This window comes from Micropterus salmoides, unplaced genomic scaffold (assembly GCF_014851395.1).
Source record: "Micropterus salmoides isolate LMB-PRFRI ecotype aquatic unplaced genomic scaffold, ASM1485139v1 Ms_hic_scaffold_16, whole genome shotgun sequence".
NCBI lineage: Eukaryota > Metazoa > Chordata > Actinopteri > Centrarchiformes > Centrarchidae > Micropterus > Micropterus salmoides.
This window is the reverse complement of record NW_024040707.1, coordinates 6,527,551-6,544,963: the sequence shown is the minus strand read 5'-3', so window position 1 is coordinate 6,544,963 and position 17,413 is coordinate 6,527,551. Positions and strand designations below refer to the sequence as shown.

The 17,413-nt window shown below is 39.1% G+C and overlaps 1 protein-coding gene across 1 annotated transcript; it reads right to left on the bottom strand.

Annotated features, from left to right (window-relative positions):
- Positions 1-572: 572 nt before the first annotated feature.
- Positions 573-16,838, bottom strand: march9 (membrane-associated ring finger (C3HC4) 9). The gene is made up of 4 exons (XM_038721551.1): positions 15,002-16,838; positions 4,225-4,380; positions 2,545-2,737; positions 573-1,909 (listed from the first exon to the last, which is right to left on the bottom strand). The coding sequence occupies exons 1-4, from the start codon at positions 15,332-15,334 to the stop codon at positions 1,578-1,580; spliced, it is 1,014 nt and encodes a 337-aa protein (XP_038577479.1). The 5' UTR covers positions 15,335-16,838; the 3' UTR covers positions 573-1,577.
- Positions 16,839-17,413: the final 575 nt, after the last annotated feature.

Sequence of the window (17,413 nt, the reverse complement as noted above, 5' to 3'; positions counted from 1 at the left end):
TTGTGTATCAGTGGTGCTCAATAATACATGTGTAGTGATCTTATTATAGTAATTAACAGATTTGGTTGTTTTTTTTATTACTTTACAATTTATACTGGATATTCTGTAGATATTTTAAAGCAGATTTTTACTTAGTGATATCTGTATCAATATGGCTCTGATCTAGTTTCAATACTTGTTAATCTGCCAAATATTTTCCCAATAAATTGATTTTTTCGTTAAGTCTATGAAATGTCAGAAAAAAGTGAAAAATGTCCATCACAGTTTCCCAGAGTCCAAATGACCTCTACAAATATCTTGCTTTGTCTGACTGAACTGTCAAAATATTCAGTTTAAAAACATAGATAAACAGCAATTCAAAGCAAGTTTTTTGCTTAGACAGGACTCAAATTATTGCTAACAGGAATCTGATTGCTATTGATTCCATTCTGGTTTAAAAACTATTTGAGAATAAAGGATGTCCCATTGTATTTCCCTAAAACAACATCACCTCACACCAGAAAACAAACAACATACTCAATGAGGCCGTGCATGCTTTAAGCTACAGGTGGGGAAAAGAAGAAGAGACTGAGTGAGACTGAATAGTAAGAGATCATCTGATCCCAGTTTTTAATCCAATAGTTAACTTATTATCAAATCTGAATCAGCACACAGCAGCAACAATCTGTATTTTAGCTGAAATAGCTGTAACACACTGCCATTTGTCATGTTGACAAAACGTTGGTGCAATGAAATCAGATGTTTTTAAAGTGTTTATTTTGGCAAGCACCATTCGAAAAAGAGCAAATTTGTCATGTGCTTATGTGATGAAGAATAAAATTATATACCCATGCAAAATTCCCTGTGAAATGTACATATGTCTCTTTATTGCAGAAAGGTTAAGTGTCACTTAAATCTTATTGTTTCTTTAGTCTTTTTCTTTTTTTCTTATTTTTTTTCTTTTACTTGTAATGACTTATTGTTCCGTTGTCACCTTTGTGTTTCCCTCATGTTGGTTTGTTTGTTTCAGTTTTCGGTCTATTTACCAGCATCGGTTAGCTTGTAGAAATTTTTAAGATCATTATACATTGTTGTCTGGAAAGGCCTGGCATGTATGGAGTTACATGATTTCCTCTAAAATCATATGTCCGTACAAAATCAAAGTGAGTAAAAAAAAAAGAAAGAATAGATATAAATCAAACCAAGAGGATCAAATCAAAGAAAAAATGTCTCCTGATACATCCTGATATTGAACTGGAAAAAACGTCTCATCGTCTTGGATTAGGTTATAAAGCCTGTTTATACCCCCACCCCACCCCTCCCGCCTCACATGTCATGTTTGATGTCTTTGCTTTTTCATCCCTGTTTTCATCACTTCTTTAATTATTGAAAAGGAGCATCTGTTTTCCTTTTGTTGTACGAAACAAGAGGAGAAATCCTCAAGTGTGTGCTGTCTGTAGGGCTTCACCCAGCTCCTCGCAGGGCTCCTGTTGCCTACATGAGTTTTTAGTGTTTACTATTAGGTCCATAAGTCCGTCCTCTCATTTACATCTGGACACAAAGATAAGGTCTATCCCATCACACATGCCTGGTCCGACTCATACAGTGGTGACCCTCATCACCACCTCCCGGTTGGCGGCGGCGCTGATCCGCGGGTCGTTGGGCCTTAGTTGGCTCAGGATGTGCAAGATGGTGTATCCACAGTGGTGGTTCAGAATAGTTCTTAACCTCCTGCTCTGTCGCCCACCACTGCCGCTGGCCAGACCGTGCGGGTTACCACGAGAGCCACGAGCCCCCGTCTTGCTGCTCGAACTCAACGGGTCGCCCAAGTCTTTTGATTTCTCATAGTTTAGTACTTTCCACTGCTGATTGACAGCCTGCCATCGTTTGAAGATTCGATACACTGACGATCCCTCATGGATGATGAGGCCTGGGCGGAAAGAAGAAGAAGAAGCAGCAGGGTGAAGGACAGTGCATGCTTTACATCAAATATTATGCTAAAAGGCCTTGCAAGCTGCAGTCAGCATCATAGGTAGGAACTTTCCATCTTGCCTGTGGATGAGAATAGACAGTTGGCAATAATCACAGTGCAGATATCTGATGCCATCTGTTCTCTGTGTTGTCTTACGCGGGCAACTCACAATTACCACAAGAAGAAAATATCCTGTTCTCTGCGACATCATCAAAATTTGCTTTGCTTTTAGCGTACCACCTATCCACCATCTGCTTATTTAGTTTAGTTTCTGTGTTTTTTTGGATGACCTTAACAACCAACAGAATGTGAAATGCTTGTTTGTTTTTTTTATCACCATATTAGTTTGTCCTTGCATAATGGAACTTATGTTTATTAATATATTTTGTGTTGTTGCAGAGCACACCCTGATTTCTTTGCTACTCTTCTTATTGCATAATTCATCTCTTCACGCTGTCACCTAAACCTTCTCCTACATCTATCTTTTCAGGTGATATTCCTATACAACTTGTCAATGACTGCTGCTAAAGCTATTTATAATACTGCTGTGTGATTTAATGTTTTCAGATTTTGGTGTCCACTTTGTCCTTTACCTATGCAGACGATATCCATGAAGCCGTACATGCCGTAGCAGATTTGGAAGAGCAGGTCCTGACGTTGCCACTTGGCCGAGGGGCTGAGGGAGGACCAGATGAGCCAGGAGATGCTGGCAATGAGGAAAAGGGAACCCAGAATAATGGCCGCTATTTGCACCTTCTCAATCACCGTCAGAGAGATGGCCTGCCACTGGGAAGGAGAAAAACATCTAAATCAGTGGCGGAAGAAGTACTCAGATCTTGTAGTGAAGTAAAAGCACCAAAAATGTAAACATACGCTGTTGCATTTAAAATCCTTACCAAAAGATTACGTCCAGACCAGCACTATATGAAAAGTGCAATGAGATAACCTCTGTTGAAATGAATTGGCTATATATAAATGAAGAAATGTAACTGAAAATCCAGGTTAATTTTGGTGAATCAACTTTTTTATATTCATAGTCTTTGTTTAGAAAATGTTCAACTGTCCCTACCCCACATGCATTTTTCATTACAAACTCATCTATAAATCTGATTCATCAGTTTGCCAATTTAAAAAAGTACAAAACTGTAAGGAACCCCAAATACAAGAAAAATGAAACAGGCTCCTATACAAATATATTAATCTTTAATGCAGAAGAATGTAAAAAATAAAAGTTTAATGCAGTCTATTTACATGTAAAGTGATTTTACCCCAACTTGTTTTTGTGGCTTTTCATTGAAAGTATCTATGCCTGTGAATCACTGAAAATATTAATAATTGGAGCTAATTGGGTAGCACTAGTTTTAACTACTTTACAAACAGGTAGTTTGGTCCAGTGGTTCCCAATGGGAGAGGAAAGAAGAAGTACAACATTTCTGTCTAAAATGTTGTGGAGCAGAAGTATAAAGAAACATAAAAGGGACCTCAAAATACCTCAAAATTATAAATAAGTATAGTCCTTAAGTAAATGGATCTTTCCCCACCATATTGTATCTCATGGGAGAGAGAAATCTACATATATGAGCACATGATGTATACATAGGCTACGTTAACAAATATGTCAGACATACACACACATATATGGCATCTTCTCAGTAGGTTTTTGAGCCATTGGCTGCCTCTGAGAAGGAGGGCAGAAGGACAGTGACGCAGAGGGAAAATGTGTCAGCACAATATGGCAAACAGTCCTCACACCACAGCAACGGCCCAAGATTTGTTCTAGCAAACAGTGATGGGTCTGATGCAACAGCGTTTGTATGTTATGTATACGTTATTATTATTTCTCTCAGCAGCAACATTTTGTTTCTCCTCACAGTAAGATTTCCCTGCCTCATTCACTCCGCAAGATTAAACGATTCCACCTGACAGAGCATGACAGAGTTTGTGTTTACCTGCATGTCAAGAAGGGGTTTACATATTCTCTATACTTTCTCCATCTTGTTCACAAGATGCTAATCCAATACCCTCAATCCCAGTCAAAAAAGAGTGTTGGATGTGTTTTGTAAGGAAATTGATGAGGAGGCTGAGCCAAACCAAATTGAACTGAGCCATGCTGAATCCCATGTGCAGCTTGAGTCAGATTAATCTGAACGGGCACAGAATCAGTGCTGGAGTGGCTTTTCAGTTCAAGTTCTGCAATTCAAAAAGGGAGAGTGATGCCTTGTTTTACACCACATTTTTTTGTTAAAACTTGTAACTGATTCGCTTTATGTTACCTGCAGAGGGTTCTTGGTGCTGATGGCCAGGACCTGGTACTTGAAGTAGCAGAGTTCGCAGCTCCAGGAGCCTCTCTCGCTGATCCAGCGGATGAGGCAGGGCTGATGGGTGCAGCGGACCGAGCCGTCACAGCGGCAGGGGCTCAACAGCTCACCCTGTAGGACAGACAAAGGAAAAACACAGCAGGATGAATACAATGGAAAACAAATATTATTTAGCCTAAATAGTTTCATCCGATATAATTTTTGGTTGTGACATATATGAATCTTTATTTAGAAACCTGCTGTTAAGAATAGAAACAGAGAATTTAATAGTGATTCTGCTTTATATAGCTACATTGTCAAGAGATTGTGTTTGTAGTAAGGGATTGTATAAAAATTATTGGTGCACGGAGGATGGCTGAACCTTATGTGTGACTTTTTAACAATCCTTAGCATTGTTAATATTTTATCTGGAACCTCCCCTTGACTTAGAAAAAAAACAAAAACAAATAATATAACAGTATTTAATTGGTAGAAAAGTTCAATATTTTGGGAGATAGACTTATTTGCTTTCTGGTGAAAAGTTAGACGAGAAGATTGGTACCTATCTCAAATTATTTTGTTAAATAAAGCTATAAACAGCAGCCGGTTAGCTTAGCTTAGCACAAAGACTGGAAATAGGGGGAAACGTTATAAAATCCTCTAATGCCTACTGCAGACTTTTCTCATTGGCAGATTGCTGTTCAGACTACACGACTTGCTGTCTTGTAGCGGGAGTCTTGAATTCGGCCAACAGCTCCAGATATTTAGCATGCTAGATTAATGTGACCAGATTTCTGAAATGAAAACCACTGACATTTTTGGTTTGGTGGTCAGTCAAACTATAATGTTATTATATTTGAAATAAAAAGGGGACTATTTCGGTTTAATAATCTGTCAAAAATAACTCGAATATAATCAACTCATTTCAAGGCAGAAATAACCTTTCAGTCAATAAGTAGAGGCTGCAATCACTTTCTGGGAAGTAGAATACTACATTACATGAGTTGTATTGGCAATTTAAAGGTGTCAACAGGTAAAAAGGACTGGATTGGTTGGTGCACAGCAAGGTAAATAATGTAGGCCTAGTCATATGGATAACTGCAAAAGAGATCATGTCTTTATTTTACACATAACTCACTAGTAAGTCATGTTATAGGCCCACCAAAACCGGGGAAGTCTGGTCACCCTATGCTAGATGTCTGTCTGGTATCTGCGATGCGTCAGCAACTTGTCTGTGTGTCTTTTTGATGTGTGCGTTGTTGAGTAGTCTAGTTCACACAGAACGATTGGCGCAAATTAATCGTAGATTTGCCTAACTACACAGCCCAATGGTCGGCGAGCTTGATGACTTGCAAATAGGGGTTAAAATTACTTAAAGCTAACTAATTAACACCTTATAACTCGCAAAGAAATACCCCAGCACTAGCATGCTAGCTGTTTCCAGTCTTCTCTTTATGCTAAGCTAAGCTAACTGGCTTCTGGCTGTAGCTTCATATAAAACTACGGTGGCTCCCAGGGCTCAGTGAGGAATATTTTTTTGAGGACTACTTTGCAATACCTCGCAATACTTTTGCGTTCCCTCGCAATATGTTTTGCGTTCCCTCGCAATACTTTTGCATTCCCTCGCAATATGTTTTGCGTTCCCTCGCAATACTTTTGCATTCCTTCGCAATATGTTTTGCATTCCCTCGCAATACTTTTGCATTCCCTCGCAATATGTTTTGCATTCCCTCGCAATACTTTTGCATTCCCTCGCAATATGTTTTGCATTCCCTCGCAATATGTTTTGCGTTCCCTTGCAATACTTTTGCATTCCCTCGCAATATGTTTTGCGTTCCCTTGCAATACTTTTGCATTCCCTCGCAATATGTTTTGCGTTCCCTCGCAATACTTTTGCATTCCCTCGCAATATGTTTTGCATTCCCTCGCAATACTTTTGCATTCCCTCGCAATATGTTTTGCGTTCCCTCTCAAAACCTGTCTTCATCTGTTAGCCTACATCTTTACATCTGACATCTTTACACAGACCTGCCCCATCAATGTCCTGGAGCCTGCAGCGGGCACACTGTGTTCTGTCAGAGCGCAAGGCTCCGCCGAGAGGAAGCAGATTCTGTGTTTACATCGGTGATGCTTGGTGCTTAAACAGTCAAAGTGGATGGACACTGTTTCCTACATGTCAGACTTCATATGGAGGCTACATATCTCACATTATGCAATCCTGTCCACTCACTAGCCTATAGGCTAAATGTTCATGCTGCTACGGCACTTCCACACTGTTTACATAGCCGACTGTTATTAGGCTGCTCCCGTTACTGGATTATATTTCAGAAGCTTGTAGCCATCAGGGCTCTGCTAATGTTAAGTAGCCTACTTCTGATGCTGCTATTATTTAAATAGGTTAGATATAGGCTATACAGGTGAACATACTTCAGATTTGGGGTTGCACTATTAAAATGCTCCAGCCCTGCATGCCATTCTCACTCCCCTGACAGTATACAGATCAGCTGTCTCGTCTAGTGTCATACTGTAAATTACCTCTTATTTGTGCGGGCCTGACTAATAGTGAAAAGCTCATAAAATAACCTACTGAAGATGCATTAAAAATCACAAATGATTCAAAGTAACTTTGGTTTAATGACTGCTGCAGTAAACAATAAATGCCATTCTTTCTTTTGGCTGGCCAGCATGTCTATTTTTTGTTTTGTGTCTTGTAAATTGAATAGGCTATTGTGACTGTTTTTAGCACATTGGACCGCATGAAACGGCATTTCGTTATTATTCGAAATTCATAGTCCTCAAAAAAATATTCCTCACTGAGCCCTGGGAGCCACCGTATAAAACTGACAAACATTAGAGTGGTATGAATATTCTCATCTAATTCTCCGCCAGAAAGCAAATAAGCGTATTTCCCAAAAAGTTGTATTATTCCTTTAACCATTAAAAACTAAAACGAAAGGTGTAAATAGTTTCAAATGATGTACCCTGACTTAAAAATGAAATATCTTAATAGAACATAACCAAACCATGTTCCAGCCACTCTCAATGTTTGAACCAAGAGCTGTGGTTACAGTTGAATTAATTTTGTGACTTTAAATCGCCTGTGACCTGAAAAACGTTGGAATAACTGTCAACGTGCTTCATCTCTCACTTGATTAGCAGAACATGTAGCAACGTGTGGTGCTGAACCTGCTTTATACACTTTATGTGACAATTTTTATTTTAATTGCAGTTCTACAAGAGATAAGATCAGTCACTAATAAAAATAAAATCCACAGGTATTGTGTTTAAAAAATGGCCGTATCGGTCGTATTAGTTTCTATTGTTGATTTGTTTTGGAGGCAAAAAAATGAAAGGCATTTTATTGATGTAACTATTTTGATCTCTTTTTAATGTGATAAATCTCACTGGGGATGGCTAAAATAAAACATAAATACTGGATAAGAATACAAAATATGAGACTCTAGTCTCCTTTCAGCGATAATAACATTTTCTGATCACCCCTTCCCCTCCTAATAATTTTCATAGTGTGACCATTGTCTCTTCAGCGCCACACAAGCACCTGAAGCCTGTTGGCATATTTGCTACATTAAGGATGACCACATTCAAGATGTCATCACCATTCAACGTCAAACTTCCATTTTTAGAAGGCTTATAATTTGATGCCTAGTTTTGCATCAGACTTCTGCATAGTTCTCATTTTACTCAGCAAAAATAAAAACTTCAAATCCTGCATGTCCTCTAAATCCATGTATAACAACTGAATGAAAGCTCAAAAAACAACAGTATTGGGGAAGAATATCAGCATGAATCATTAGTAAATCAATGAATGGGCACAGCTTGATGCGGTGCCCATTTGGCGAAGGGGCATGTTAGCACTCTGCGGGTAGCGGTGGGGCTTCAAGGGCAGGCAGGTGAAGGAGAAATGAGCTGCTGAAGCCCGACGACAAGTGAACTCAGCCACCCTCATAACAAACTTACATCTCTCAGCTAACCCAAACAGATCCGGAAGACACAAAACATACATATTGACTATCAGGGAAGGTGGGAGAGTTCACTTCAGTGGTGTTACATTCAAAGGTTGTGATTTTAAAAAGCATGAACTGTTTGTAAACATGACTAAAATATAAAATGTGGGCCAAATTTCCTCATGAAAATGTAAATGTAAATAGATTATAGTTTATTTGTTTTTCTGCTGAATGTTAGATTAGAAGATTGATACTATTCTTATGTCTGTCCATTAACTATGAAGCTGGAGCCAGGTCAGAGTTAGCTTAGCTTAGCATCAAGACTGAAAGCGTGGAGAAGCAGCTAGCCTGCCTGGCTCTGTCCAAAAGGACCTACCAGCATCTCTAAAAAATCACAAATTTACATGTTAATGTATATCCTGTTGACAAAACTCCAGGAAGTCACTGTTCACCGCCAAGAAATAGTCACACAAACACACAAAACCAACAAACAAACAAGACATCACATGTGGATTAGAGAGTTCTAGAGGTGCTGGTGGTAAAAAAAAAAAAAAAAAAGGTATTAAACTTCTCATCAAACTCTTGACAAGAAAGCGGATAAGTGTATTTCCCAAAATCTCAAACCAGCCCTGAAAAGAGTAGCACTTCATTTTAGATTTTAAAAATGTCTCCAAGTTGTTTTTTAGTGTACCTAACAAAATCAAGTCAAATTAATAAAATATAACTGCAATTAACTAAATAAAAATAAAAAATGTAATGATTTATATTGTTTTTCCCTGTTTCCAAACTTTATGCTAAGCTAACCATCTGCTGGCTGCAGCTTCATATTTTGACATGGAAACATTTAAGTGGTAAAAATCTTCTCATCTAACTCTTGACATACAAGCCAATGAGAAAAATAAACCAACCCAAAATACCTAACTATTCATTTAAATAGCAACTAAAAACCCCTATTTCATACAAGCGAAGTGTTTAGCTCATTTTGACTTAGCTGATTAGATTGTGTCAGTGTTAATATTGGACTTTATTTTGATGTAACTGCCAGAGGTGGTGCATTTGCAGCCAGTTTGTTGGCTGATATGGACGTTTTTCCAAACTCAGCTGCTCATGATATTTAAACAATAGGACTTAAAGACACCCCTGCGCTGAGCTAGCACATCCTGGACCAGTTGCTGCACTGAATGCACAGACCAGACAAGTATAGGAGCGTTACTGGGATAAGTAACAATTATGTAATTATATCAAATTGAGAATCCTTACACTACTGTTACTGAAAGAAGTGATCACATTATAATGCGCTACACATGTTACTGTCCAACACTGCTTAACAATAGTTATAGTGGTAGTAGCAAAGGTGGTAGTACTAGTAAAAAAAAGTAGGAATACAACAGTGTAGGAATACTGTAGTATTACATGTAAAAGTCCTGCATTCAAATTTTACTTTAGTAAAACTGCGTAAGTATTTGAATTTAAATAAAGTAAAACCAAAAGTGCTAATTTCAGAATAATGTATATTATCACTGGATTAGGATTACTGAGGCATTCATGTGTTCATCACTTAAATGTTGCAGCTGTTAAAGGTAGAGCTAATTTTAACTACCTAATATTTACATTTACATATTTAGCTGACACTTTTATCCAAAGCGACATACAATTGCTGTATGTGCTAGAGGTCTTAAACCTCTAGCAATTAGTCTTGCTCAGGGACACATTGGTGGATGTGTCATATTGGAAATCAAACCCTGGTCTCTCACACCAAAGGCATGTGTCTTGTCCACTGCACCATCACTACCCCATATACCGCTGGGTAGCTTAATCCATAATAATACATTATCTTTTATTAGTTAATTTATATAGAGTATTAATAATCTAAAACTGTAAAGTAACTAGCAACTCAAAAAAAGTGAATTCAGAGTTAAGTTCGCATTTGTTGACTTTTGTAGTGACTAGAAAATTAAGTTTCAAATTAAATTAAGTTTTTTATTTAAAAATAAGATTCAAATCAACTGATGTCTCTTTGCTTGGTTTTATGTGCACATTTCTAAATTAAATAACACCAGTACTCATTAAAATCTTTCATTCACAAACTGTGACTCAAAGATCTGAATCAGAATATGTTTTGCCAGAAAATTACCAGTTTAATTGACGTAGGTTTTATGCACCGGAGAACCGCGTTGACACAAACAATGCTTCAGACGTTTTTTTCTGTCTGTCTGCACTCTGTCGTTCCCCCATCTGGCTCGTTTGACCTTCCCACTTATAATAAAAGACTTCAAGTGTCCCGCCGCATAAAAGATTGGATTTGGCTGATGAGCCACATGCCACTCATAAACTTTAAAATAACTTGCCTGCTGACATTATAAAGATAACACACGGAAGGTCAGAAGTATATGAGAAACTAAATAAAAACCATATGAAAGCAAATATTTCTAAAATGTCAGGCTGAGAAGTGTGTGTACAAGGAAAATATTCAGGCTTGTCTGAGAATGTCAATGTCATAATCAAGTAGAACAAAATAAAAACAAAGACCTCAAACAGAAACTGTTTAAGCTGAAAATGTGATACGTGTGATAAACTATATATCTTAATCTCTAAATTTATGTCTCATCTATAAGATAAAAATCCAGAGGAGCACTTTCTAGAGCTGCTCCATTAATGATGAATAAGAGACCTTATTTTAGACACATAAAAACTTATGTGGTTTGCATTCACAAGTCTTCAAAGTGTCTGCTGATTTTATCCCGAAGTAAGGCTCAAGATTCAAACTCTGAGGGAGCGTTGTTTGATGTTAACAATATTGATCATCTTGCTCACAATCACAAAACGTACATGAGGGAATTTAGTTTTGGGAAAACCAAACTGAAGGTATGAAAGATGTTTTTGATGCGCAGAAGTTCACTAATAACAGAACATATCATTGCTTTTAAGTTAAAACTTTGTGTCTCAAAAGCAACCTACAGGAAATTAGCCTTCTTTTGAGTTTTACTGCTTTTGAGCTGTAGCGAATGTTTTATAAATGAAGTCGATATTCTCGATGCAAAAAGCCATAAAATAAAAACATTAGAAATAATCAGAGTTGTATTCTTATTACAGACAGTAATAATGAGTTAATAAGTTTTGTTTTTTTAAATAAGATAAAGTTTTATAGTAATAACCTCGAGGCAAATTAAAAGCTAGGAAATCTACCTTACTGAAAGAGATCAAATCCAACTACAATTAACTAAACAAAAATAAGAGTAAAACATATTTGTTGTTATTTTTGTTTGTGTGTGTGTGTAATGTGTCTTTCCCAGTCCCTGTACCTGAAGGCAACGCACAGAAAAAGAAATAGAAGGTCACATCTGGACTAGCAGGATGTACTCATGCTCAAACAAAACTAGAACATGTAGAGATACTGTGTTTGAGCAAACAGAGAAGTCAACTGTAAACCAACATTACACTTTTACTAATTTTTAAAGGATAAGGATGGAGTTTTTCTATATTTTTTGCTATTGTCAACAAGTCCTATGAAAAGACCAACTGAAGAGATTAGAGAGAGAATATTTTAAAAACACTCACATATACATTTTTTTTATTTAAATTTTTAAAAAATAGAATTTTTAAAAAAGGCTAAATATTTTTCTTAAACAGCTGGGCACTGCAGTTTTCAGCAGATGTTACTCAAAAGGGAGGAAATTGCTTATTTTATGGACTATTTTCAGCTGATTAATATACATGTGGTGCTTTAGTTGGTATTTACAGTAACAGTATTAACAGTGTGCGAGGAATTGAGTCAAAATAAGCATGTAAGACTGTCCAATGCCCAAAAAAGACTTAAAAAAAAAAAAGCCCTCCAGGGGTTGTAGTGATTGAGACGGGAGCAAAGGGGGAAGTTAGGGGATGTTTTTAAAAAAGCGATAAAGTCAACAGAGGGAGGAAGTGGGGGGCGGATATATGGGTTAACAAAACACCAGACAGGAGATCGCTGTTCATTTCCTGTTTCCTACTGACAGTCAACAAAGGCTCCCTAATCTTAACAAAGAACTTTAACTTTAACCCAAAGCATAATGTTTTTCTAAACCTAGTCATTTATAATTTATATAGTTTATGTTAACGGTTACGTTTTTTATTAGGCCGCGACCTCTAGTGGCAGACAGGTGACTTAGTATAAAGAGCGACAAAGTCCATGTAGTAGTTGACATATTTTAAGTTAAATTCACATGACTTACATAATGTAGACTACTTATTTTAACCCCAAAACATGATCTTTTCCTAAACCCAACCAATGTTTACCACATGTTAAACATCATGTGACTTACGTAAGGTCCTGTACGCCTGTTGCCGGACTGGTACTTGCCAAGGCTCTTACATGTTTTTTTGAGGAACAATCGTTCAGGTCATTGTACCTTCCAACAGACATCTATGACATTTTGGAAAACGGTCTTATATCTCGTTTTGGGACTCTTGATAATCAACCCATTTTGTTGTTTAGGTATGAGAACGTGTTGTTTTTTGAAAACAACAGAGCTCTATGACACAGAGGAGTAAGATATATCAGATTTTGAATACAATACTTGTTAGTAGGATCAATTTGTTGCTTTTGGTGTTTTCATAGGATTTGTTGACGATAAGAAAAATATATGTATACTTTAACGACAAGTCGGAGCTGTTCTAACAAACATAAATGCTAAAAACAAAATAAATGCTGCACACCACACACAAACACACACACACACACACTCTCCCTGCCCATATGATCTGGCGTGGGTTTGTCCCTCAAGGCCACTTCACAGAGCATGAAGGTGTTAATTCGGTGTGTCACTTCTATGACTAAGAAAATGGTGTTCCTCCTCAGCTGTAACCTTTAGACAAAAAAAATTTCAGCGTGAAAGTGCCCCCTGAGCTCCAGACTGCGTGTCACTGTGGAAACACGCTGCTGGGCACTACAAGTGAAAAGGGCAGGCAGGGGTGATCACCACCACCTCCACCAACCCCAACGCCTCAAACCTAACACTGCCGGCCCCTCCAGCAGGCTCTGGCGCGGCTTCTGTGAATCCAGACAGTGTTAAGTGGAATCAGTGGCCCGGCTACTGTACCATGGCACACACTGACGCCTTTGACAGACAGTTAATAAGGATTCATACTCAATGCAGCCCACAGAGCAAGATGATTATGTCTGTAGGTAATTGGCCCGCTGACAGCTACATGATCCCAGCCCCTGTTGTGACCTGCTTAAATAATGAAATAACAATAAAATGGCAAACACCCAGGGAGGCATAAGGCACTCACTTTTTTACCTTTGCACACACTCAAAGATTAAGTGCTGTGGAGGCAAAAAATAAACTAATATCAGAGTGAGGAGCTGATGTAGTAGTGTAGTCTCAGGGTTCTCCCTTAGTGCTTTGTTTGCTTGCTCTTTGTCTGTAGCTGAAAGAGTCAGCTCAGAGCCATGTTGCACGATGAGTCACCTTACCGGAGAGCCCAAAACATCAACCTTTTATTACAGGAAGATGTTTGAGTGGGCAAGACAGCAACCTGGGGTCGATCCCTGTCTGTAACATCAAATGACTTTGTATCCAAAACAAACCTTAACTGATTTATACTCTATCCGGTGGCTCTCCAGTATTACTATGTCTCACAATAGAAACTCCACGGCAGATGAGATAAATTAGCACATGGGCTGTAATAACACTATACGCCTATCTTAGGGAAGTGACTAAATGGTAATATCCATCTGTGCTCCTACAGGATTTACAGTGTTTCTAATTATCTCAAGCTTCAGGACTACCTGCTGAGCCAGCGGCACACGTTTCTGCACATCTGGTGATATCAACATTTGGCCACAGACCAAAGAGATGCACCACTTATTGTTTTGTTTGGGCTCCGGAAGAACCAAGCACCCGAGAGAGAACAAAAGAATAGAAATAGAACAACATTAACAAAAAAATATAAGGGTGACAAATTCATTTAACTTGTCATTTATCATCACAGTCGACACCATTGTCTGGCCAGGAACACTGATCATCACAAGATCAATAGATGATCATCCTGTTCTGTGACACATCAGACGGGGGACAAATTGATTTACATTTACAAAATGATTGTGACTCATGCATATTCAGTCCCTCTCACTCTATTTGTCATCCTGCAGACCTAATTGGCTAACTTTCTTTGTTGCTATGCTGGCCGTATTTCAGATGTGTGGGAACTGCTGTCTCTCCACCACTGATTAGCTTAGCTATGAAAACAGTGTTATTTAAATAACCAGATTACTAAGCAGTCATCTTTTCAGAACAAAAAGGGACTAATATTTGCCTCTAAATTGTGGGTGTAGGGATAAAGGGTCCTACACTGAGCTCACTGTAAAGCCCTATGAGGCAGATTTGTGATATTGGTCTACATAAATAAAACTGATTTGACTATAAATAATTACAATCTAGGTTTCATCCTTGTTTCAAAGGAGGCAGTTGAGGGGTAGGTGGGTGGGAGAAAGAAAGAAAGAAAGAAAGAAAGAAAGAGAGTGAGAGATGTAGGACAGGATGGTTGTAGTAGCTCCAATGAATCAGAGGCTCTTTGTGATTTGCTGTATAACAAAAAAAAAAATCAAAATGGCAGATTACAACACGTGAACCCAGTGTGATTGCCTCAAAATAAAAATAACATAAAAATTCAGCTGACCTGGAACAATTCATGCATGCAGAAAAGGCTCTGCATGTGCAGCACATTTAAAAGCACACAAATGTGAAACAAACAGGCTGTCTGTCTGTCTGCCATCCACACAGGACGTGGCATCACTGCTGCATGTCTACCTGCTCTGGGCCTTGGAAACAGATCCGGCACTGGGGGGTCCGCAGGCTGCTGGCGGTGCTGGCCAGAGACACGGCGTCCAGGCCCACTTGCAGCTTGGGCTCCTTGTCCTCAAACGCCAGGCTCCGGGGCCGCGGGTCGCTGCCGTAGTACTCCTCCTCGTCATCCCGGGAATGGCAGTCGACGAAAGGCGGCCAACCGCAGCCGCCCATCCCCAGACCTCGCATGGTGGTGGACCGTCTATCTGTGTCTGAGCCGGACTGTCTCGAATCGGATCGCATAAACACCAGGACTTTCAGTTCGTTAAAAAACATGCGGATCCGATACTTGAACATGTTTGGCTACATACAGAACCCGCCAGACTGGAATAAATAAATTAAGTGTTTTTGTCCTTTCTCCTCTCCCTCTATTATTATTAATATTATTATTGTTATTATTATTCATACACCTGATATGTTCATCTTTATTGTAGCATTTTCAGTAACACCTATTAATTGGAGATCCAGAGAAATAAAGGCTCTCGCCCCACTGATGGCATGTGTGTCTAAGCCAATGCGGATGAAAGATTTTCCCTTTCAGCCGGCCGACACACTCTTTCAATATTCATTACTCAAAACAACTCAACAAACGCTGTCTATATGCATCTTCCATCGCACCCCAGAAAACATTACAACTTGTACGGGTTTTTTTTTTTTTATTCCAGTCCATTTTTCTTCACCGTTCCTCTCAAAGACACCTTTTTTTTTTTTAGATGCACTGGGCTTGCAGCAAAAAATAGCCTACATGTTTTTGCTACCCAAAGCAGAAGACTGCGAGAGAGTGGACGAGTGGAAGAGAGAGCAACACAGAGCCAGGAAATAGAAGATGGGATGTAAAATACAACGACATGCCACCCATACAGTCACATCTGGGACTCTTGTCAAGAATCATAATCCAAAAAGAAAAAAGGATGCGGAAGATGAAATGGAAGTTTGATTCGGATGTGATTATAATATGTCTGTTGTTTTTTTCATTGTCCCTCACTGTAGCATCCCAAGCGTCAGATCATGGTCCATTTTCCCCGTCTTCTCTCTCTCTCTCTCTATTTCATCTCCTTTTTGTAAAGCCTCTGGTTGATCCACGAAGAATCCGTGCCATTCAGCCCGACAATCCACGTCGAGATCAAAAACACAATCCTTTTCATTTGCATTTTTTACTGAGGACGCCTAGCTGGAAACATAGCACAAAAACACCCGAAAGCCCCATGTTTTCCCATCTTCGCTCGATGTCCATCAGCATTTCATTTGCAAGCCAAAAATACGGCGCGTTGAAATGTCAAAGAGAGGCAGAATGATACAAAAGGCACCCTCTGATTTATCTAATTAAAGAGGGGCGGAAAGGGGGGGAAGACGCATGGAGATGTCTTCGCATCCGAGAGCAATTTCACAGCAGTAATGGCATTGATTATTGGATCATAGATGGTGGTGATGATACTGCTGGCGCTGATTTTCCTCCTCGAAATGGTCGGCTTGGAGATTGAACCAACGCAGCAGCTACTTCCGGAAGGGGAGAAGAAGAAAAAAATACCTGACAGTCATCCTGTAAACAAGTCGCTATATTTCTTTACTCATCCATCCGTCTCCGATGGGTGATGTGCCTCTCCCCGTGCTCCCAGCAGCTGGGCAGGGAAGGAGCTCTGGCTGCTTTATTATTGACCAGCCGCCGCTGTCCAGGTGCTGATCTCCCTGCTGCTGACGTGCGCGCTGCGGCCACATGAACTGGGAGCCCGCGAAGTACGAACTGGACCTCTCTGTTAATGTGTGTGTGTGTGTGTGTGTGAGAGAGAGAGAGAGAGAGAGACAGGTAGCCTATCAGTTCGTGGCTCCAAGCAGTGGTGGTACAACAATGTAAAAACACAAAACATCCAGTTGCCAGTCACGCATTGGTTTGTGGACTTGTTTTGAAGCCTTGAGATTTGCATTTTGGAACCAGAAGTGACCGGGTAGAGCTAAGTTATCATGGTGCATCCATAATTCACCTTAACTGTGATATTAAAAAAATTTACTTCCCCCCCAGAATTAACAGCTGACTCCTTAAGGTGTCTTTTAACCAAACGATCAAGACATTTTTAGGCGACTAAATTTTTACACTTAACTTTCATGAACTGAAAACAGGCTGTGAAAGAGTCAAAGTTCTTAGAAGAAAAATACTCAAAAACAAGTTTACAGCTCATTAAATGTACAGAGTTCACAGCCTAAGATTCACCTCCATCCTACTTGACAGGTCGCTGTTGTTGTCAATCACAAGGTAGACACGCCCTAAAGCACATTCATTTACAAAATTTACATAATGCTGTGCTGAAGAAGGTTTCAATTTCAAATTATAAATTTCAAAACACTTATTATCCCAATGGGGCAATTGCGAGACTCGTAGAT

Excerpts from the sequence above, each read along its gene's own strand:
- march9 (XM_038721551.1), bottom strand. The coding sequence starts at position 15,334 with ATGTTCAAGTATCGGATCCGCATGTTTTTTAACGAACTGAAAGTCCTG. Across the intron at positions 4,381-15,001 it reads GTTTCCAAGGCCCAGAGCAG|GGTGAGCTGTTGAGCCCCTG; the intron begins GTAGACATGCAG and ends TCTGTCCTACAG. Across the intron at positions 1,910-2,544 it reads CATGGATATCGTCTGCATAG|GCCTCATCATCCATGAGGGA; the intron begins GTAAAGGACAAA and ends CTTTCCGCCCAG.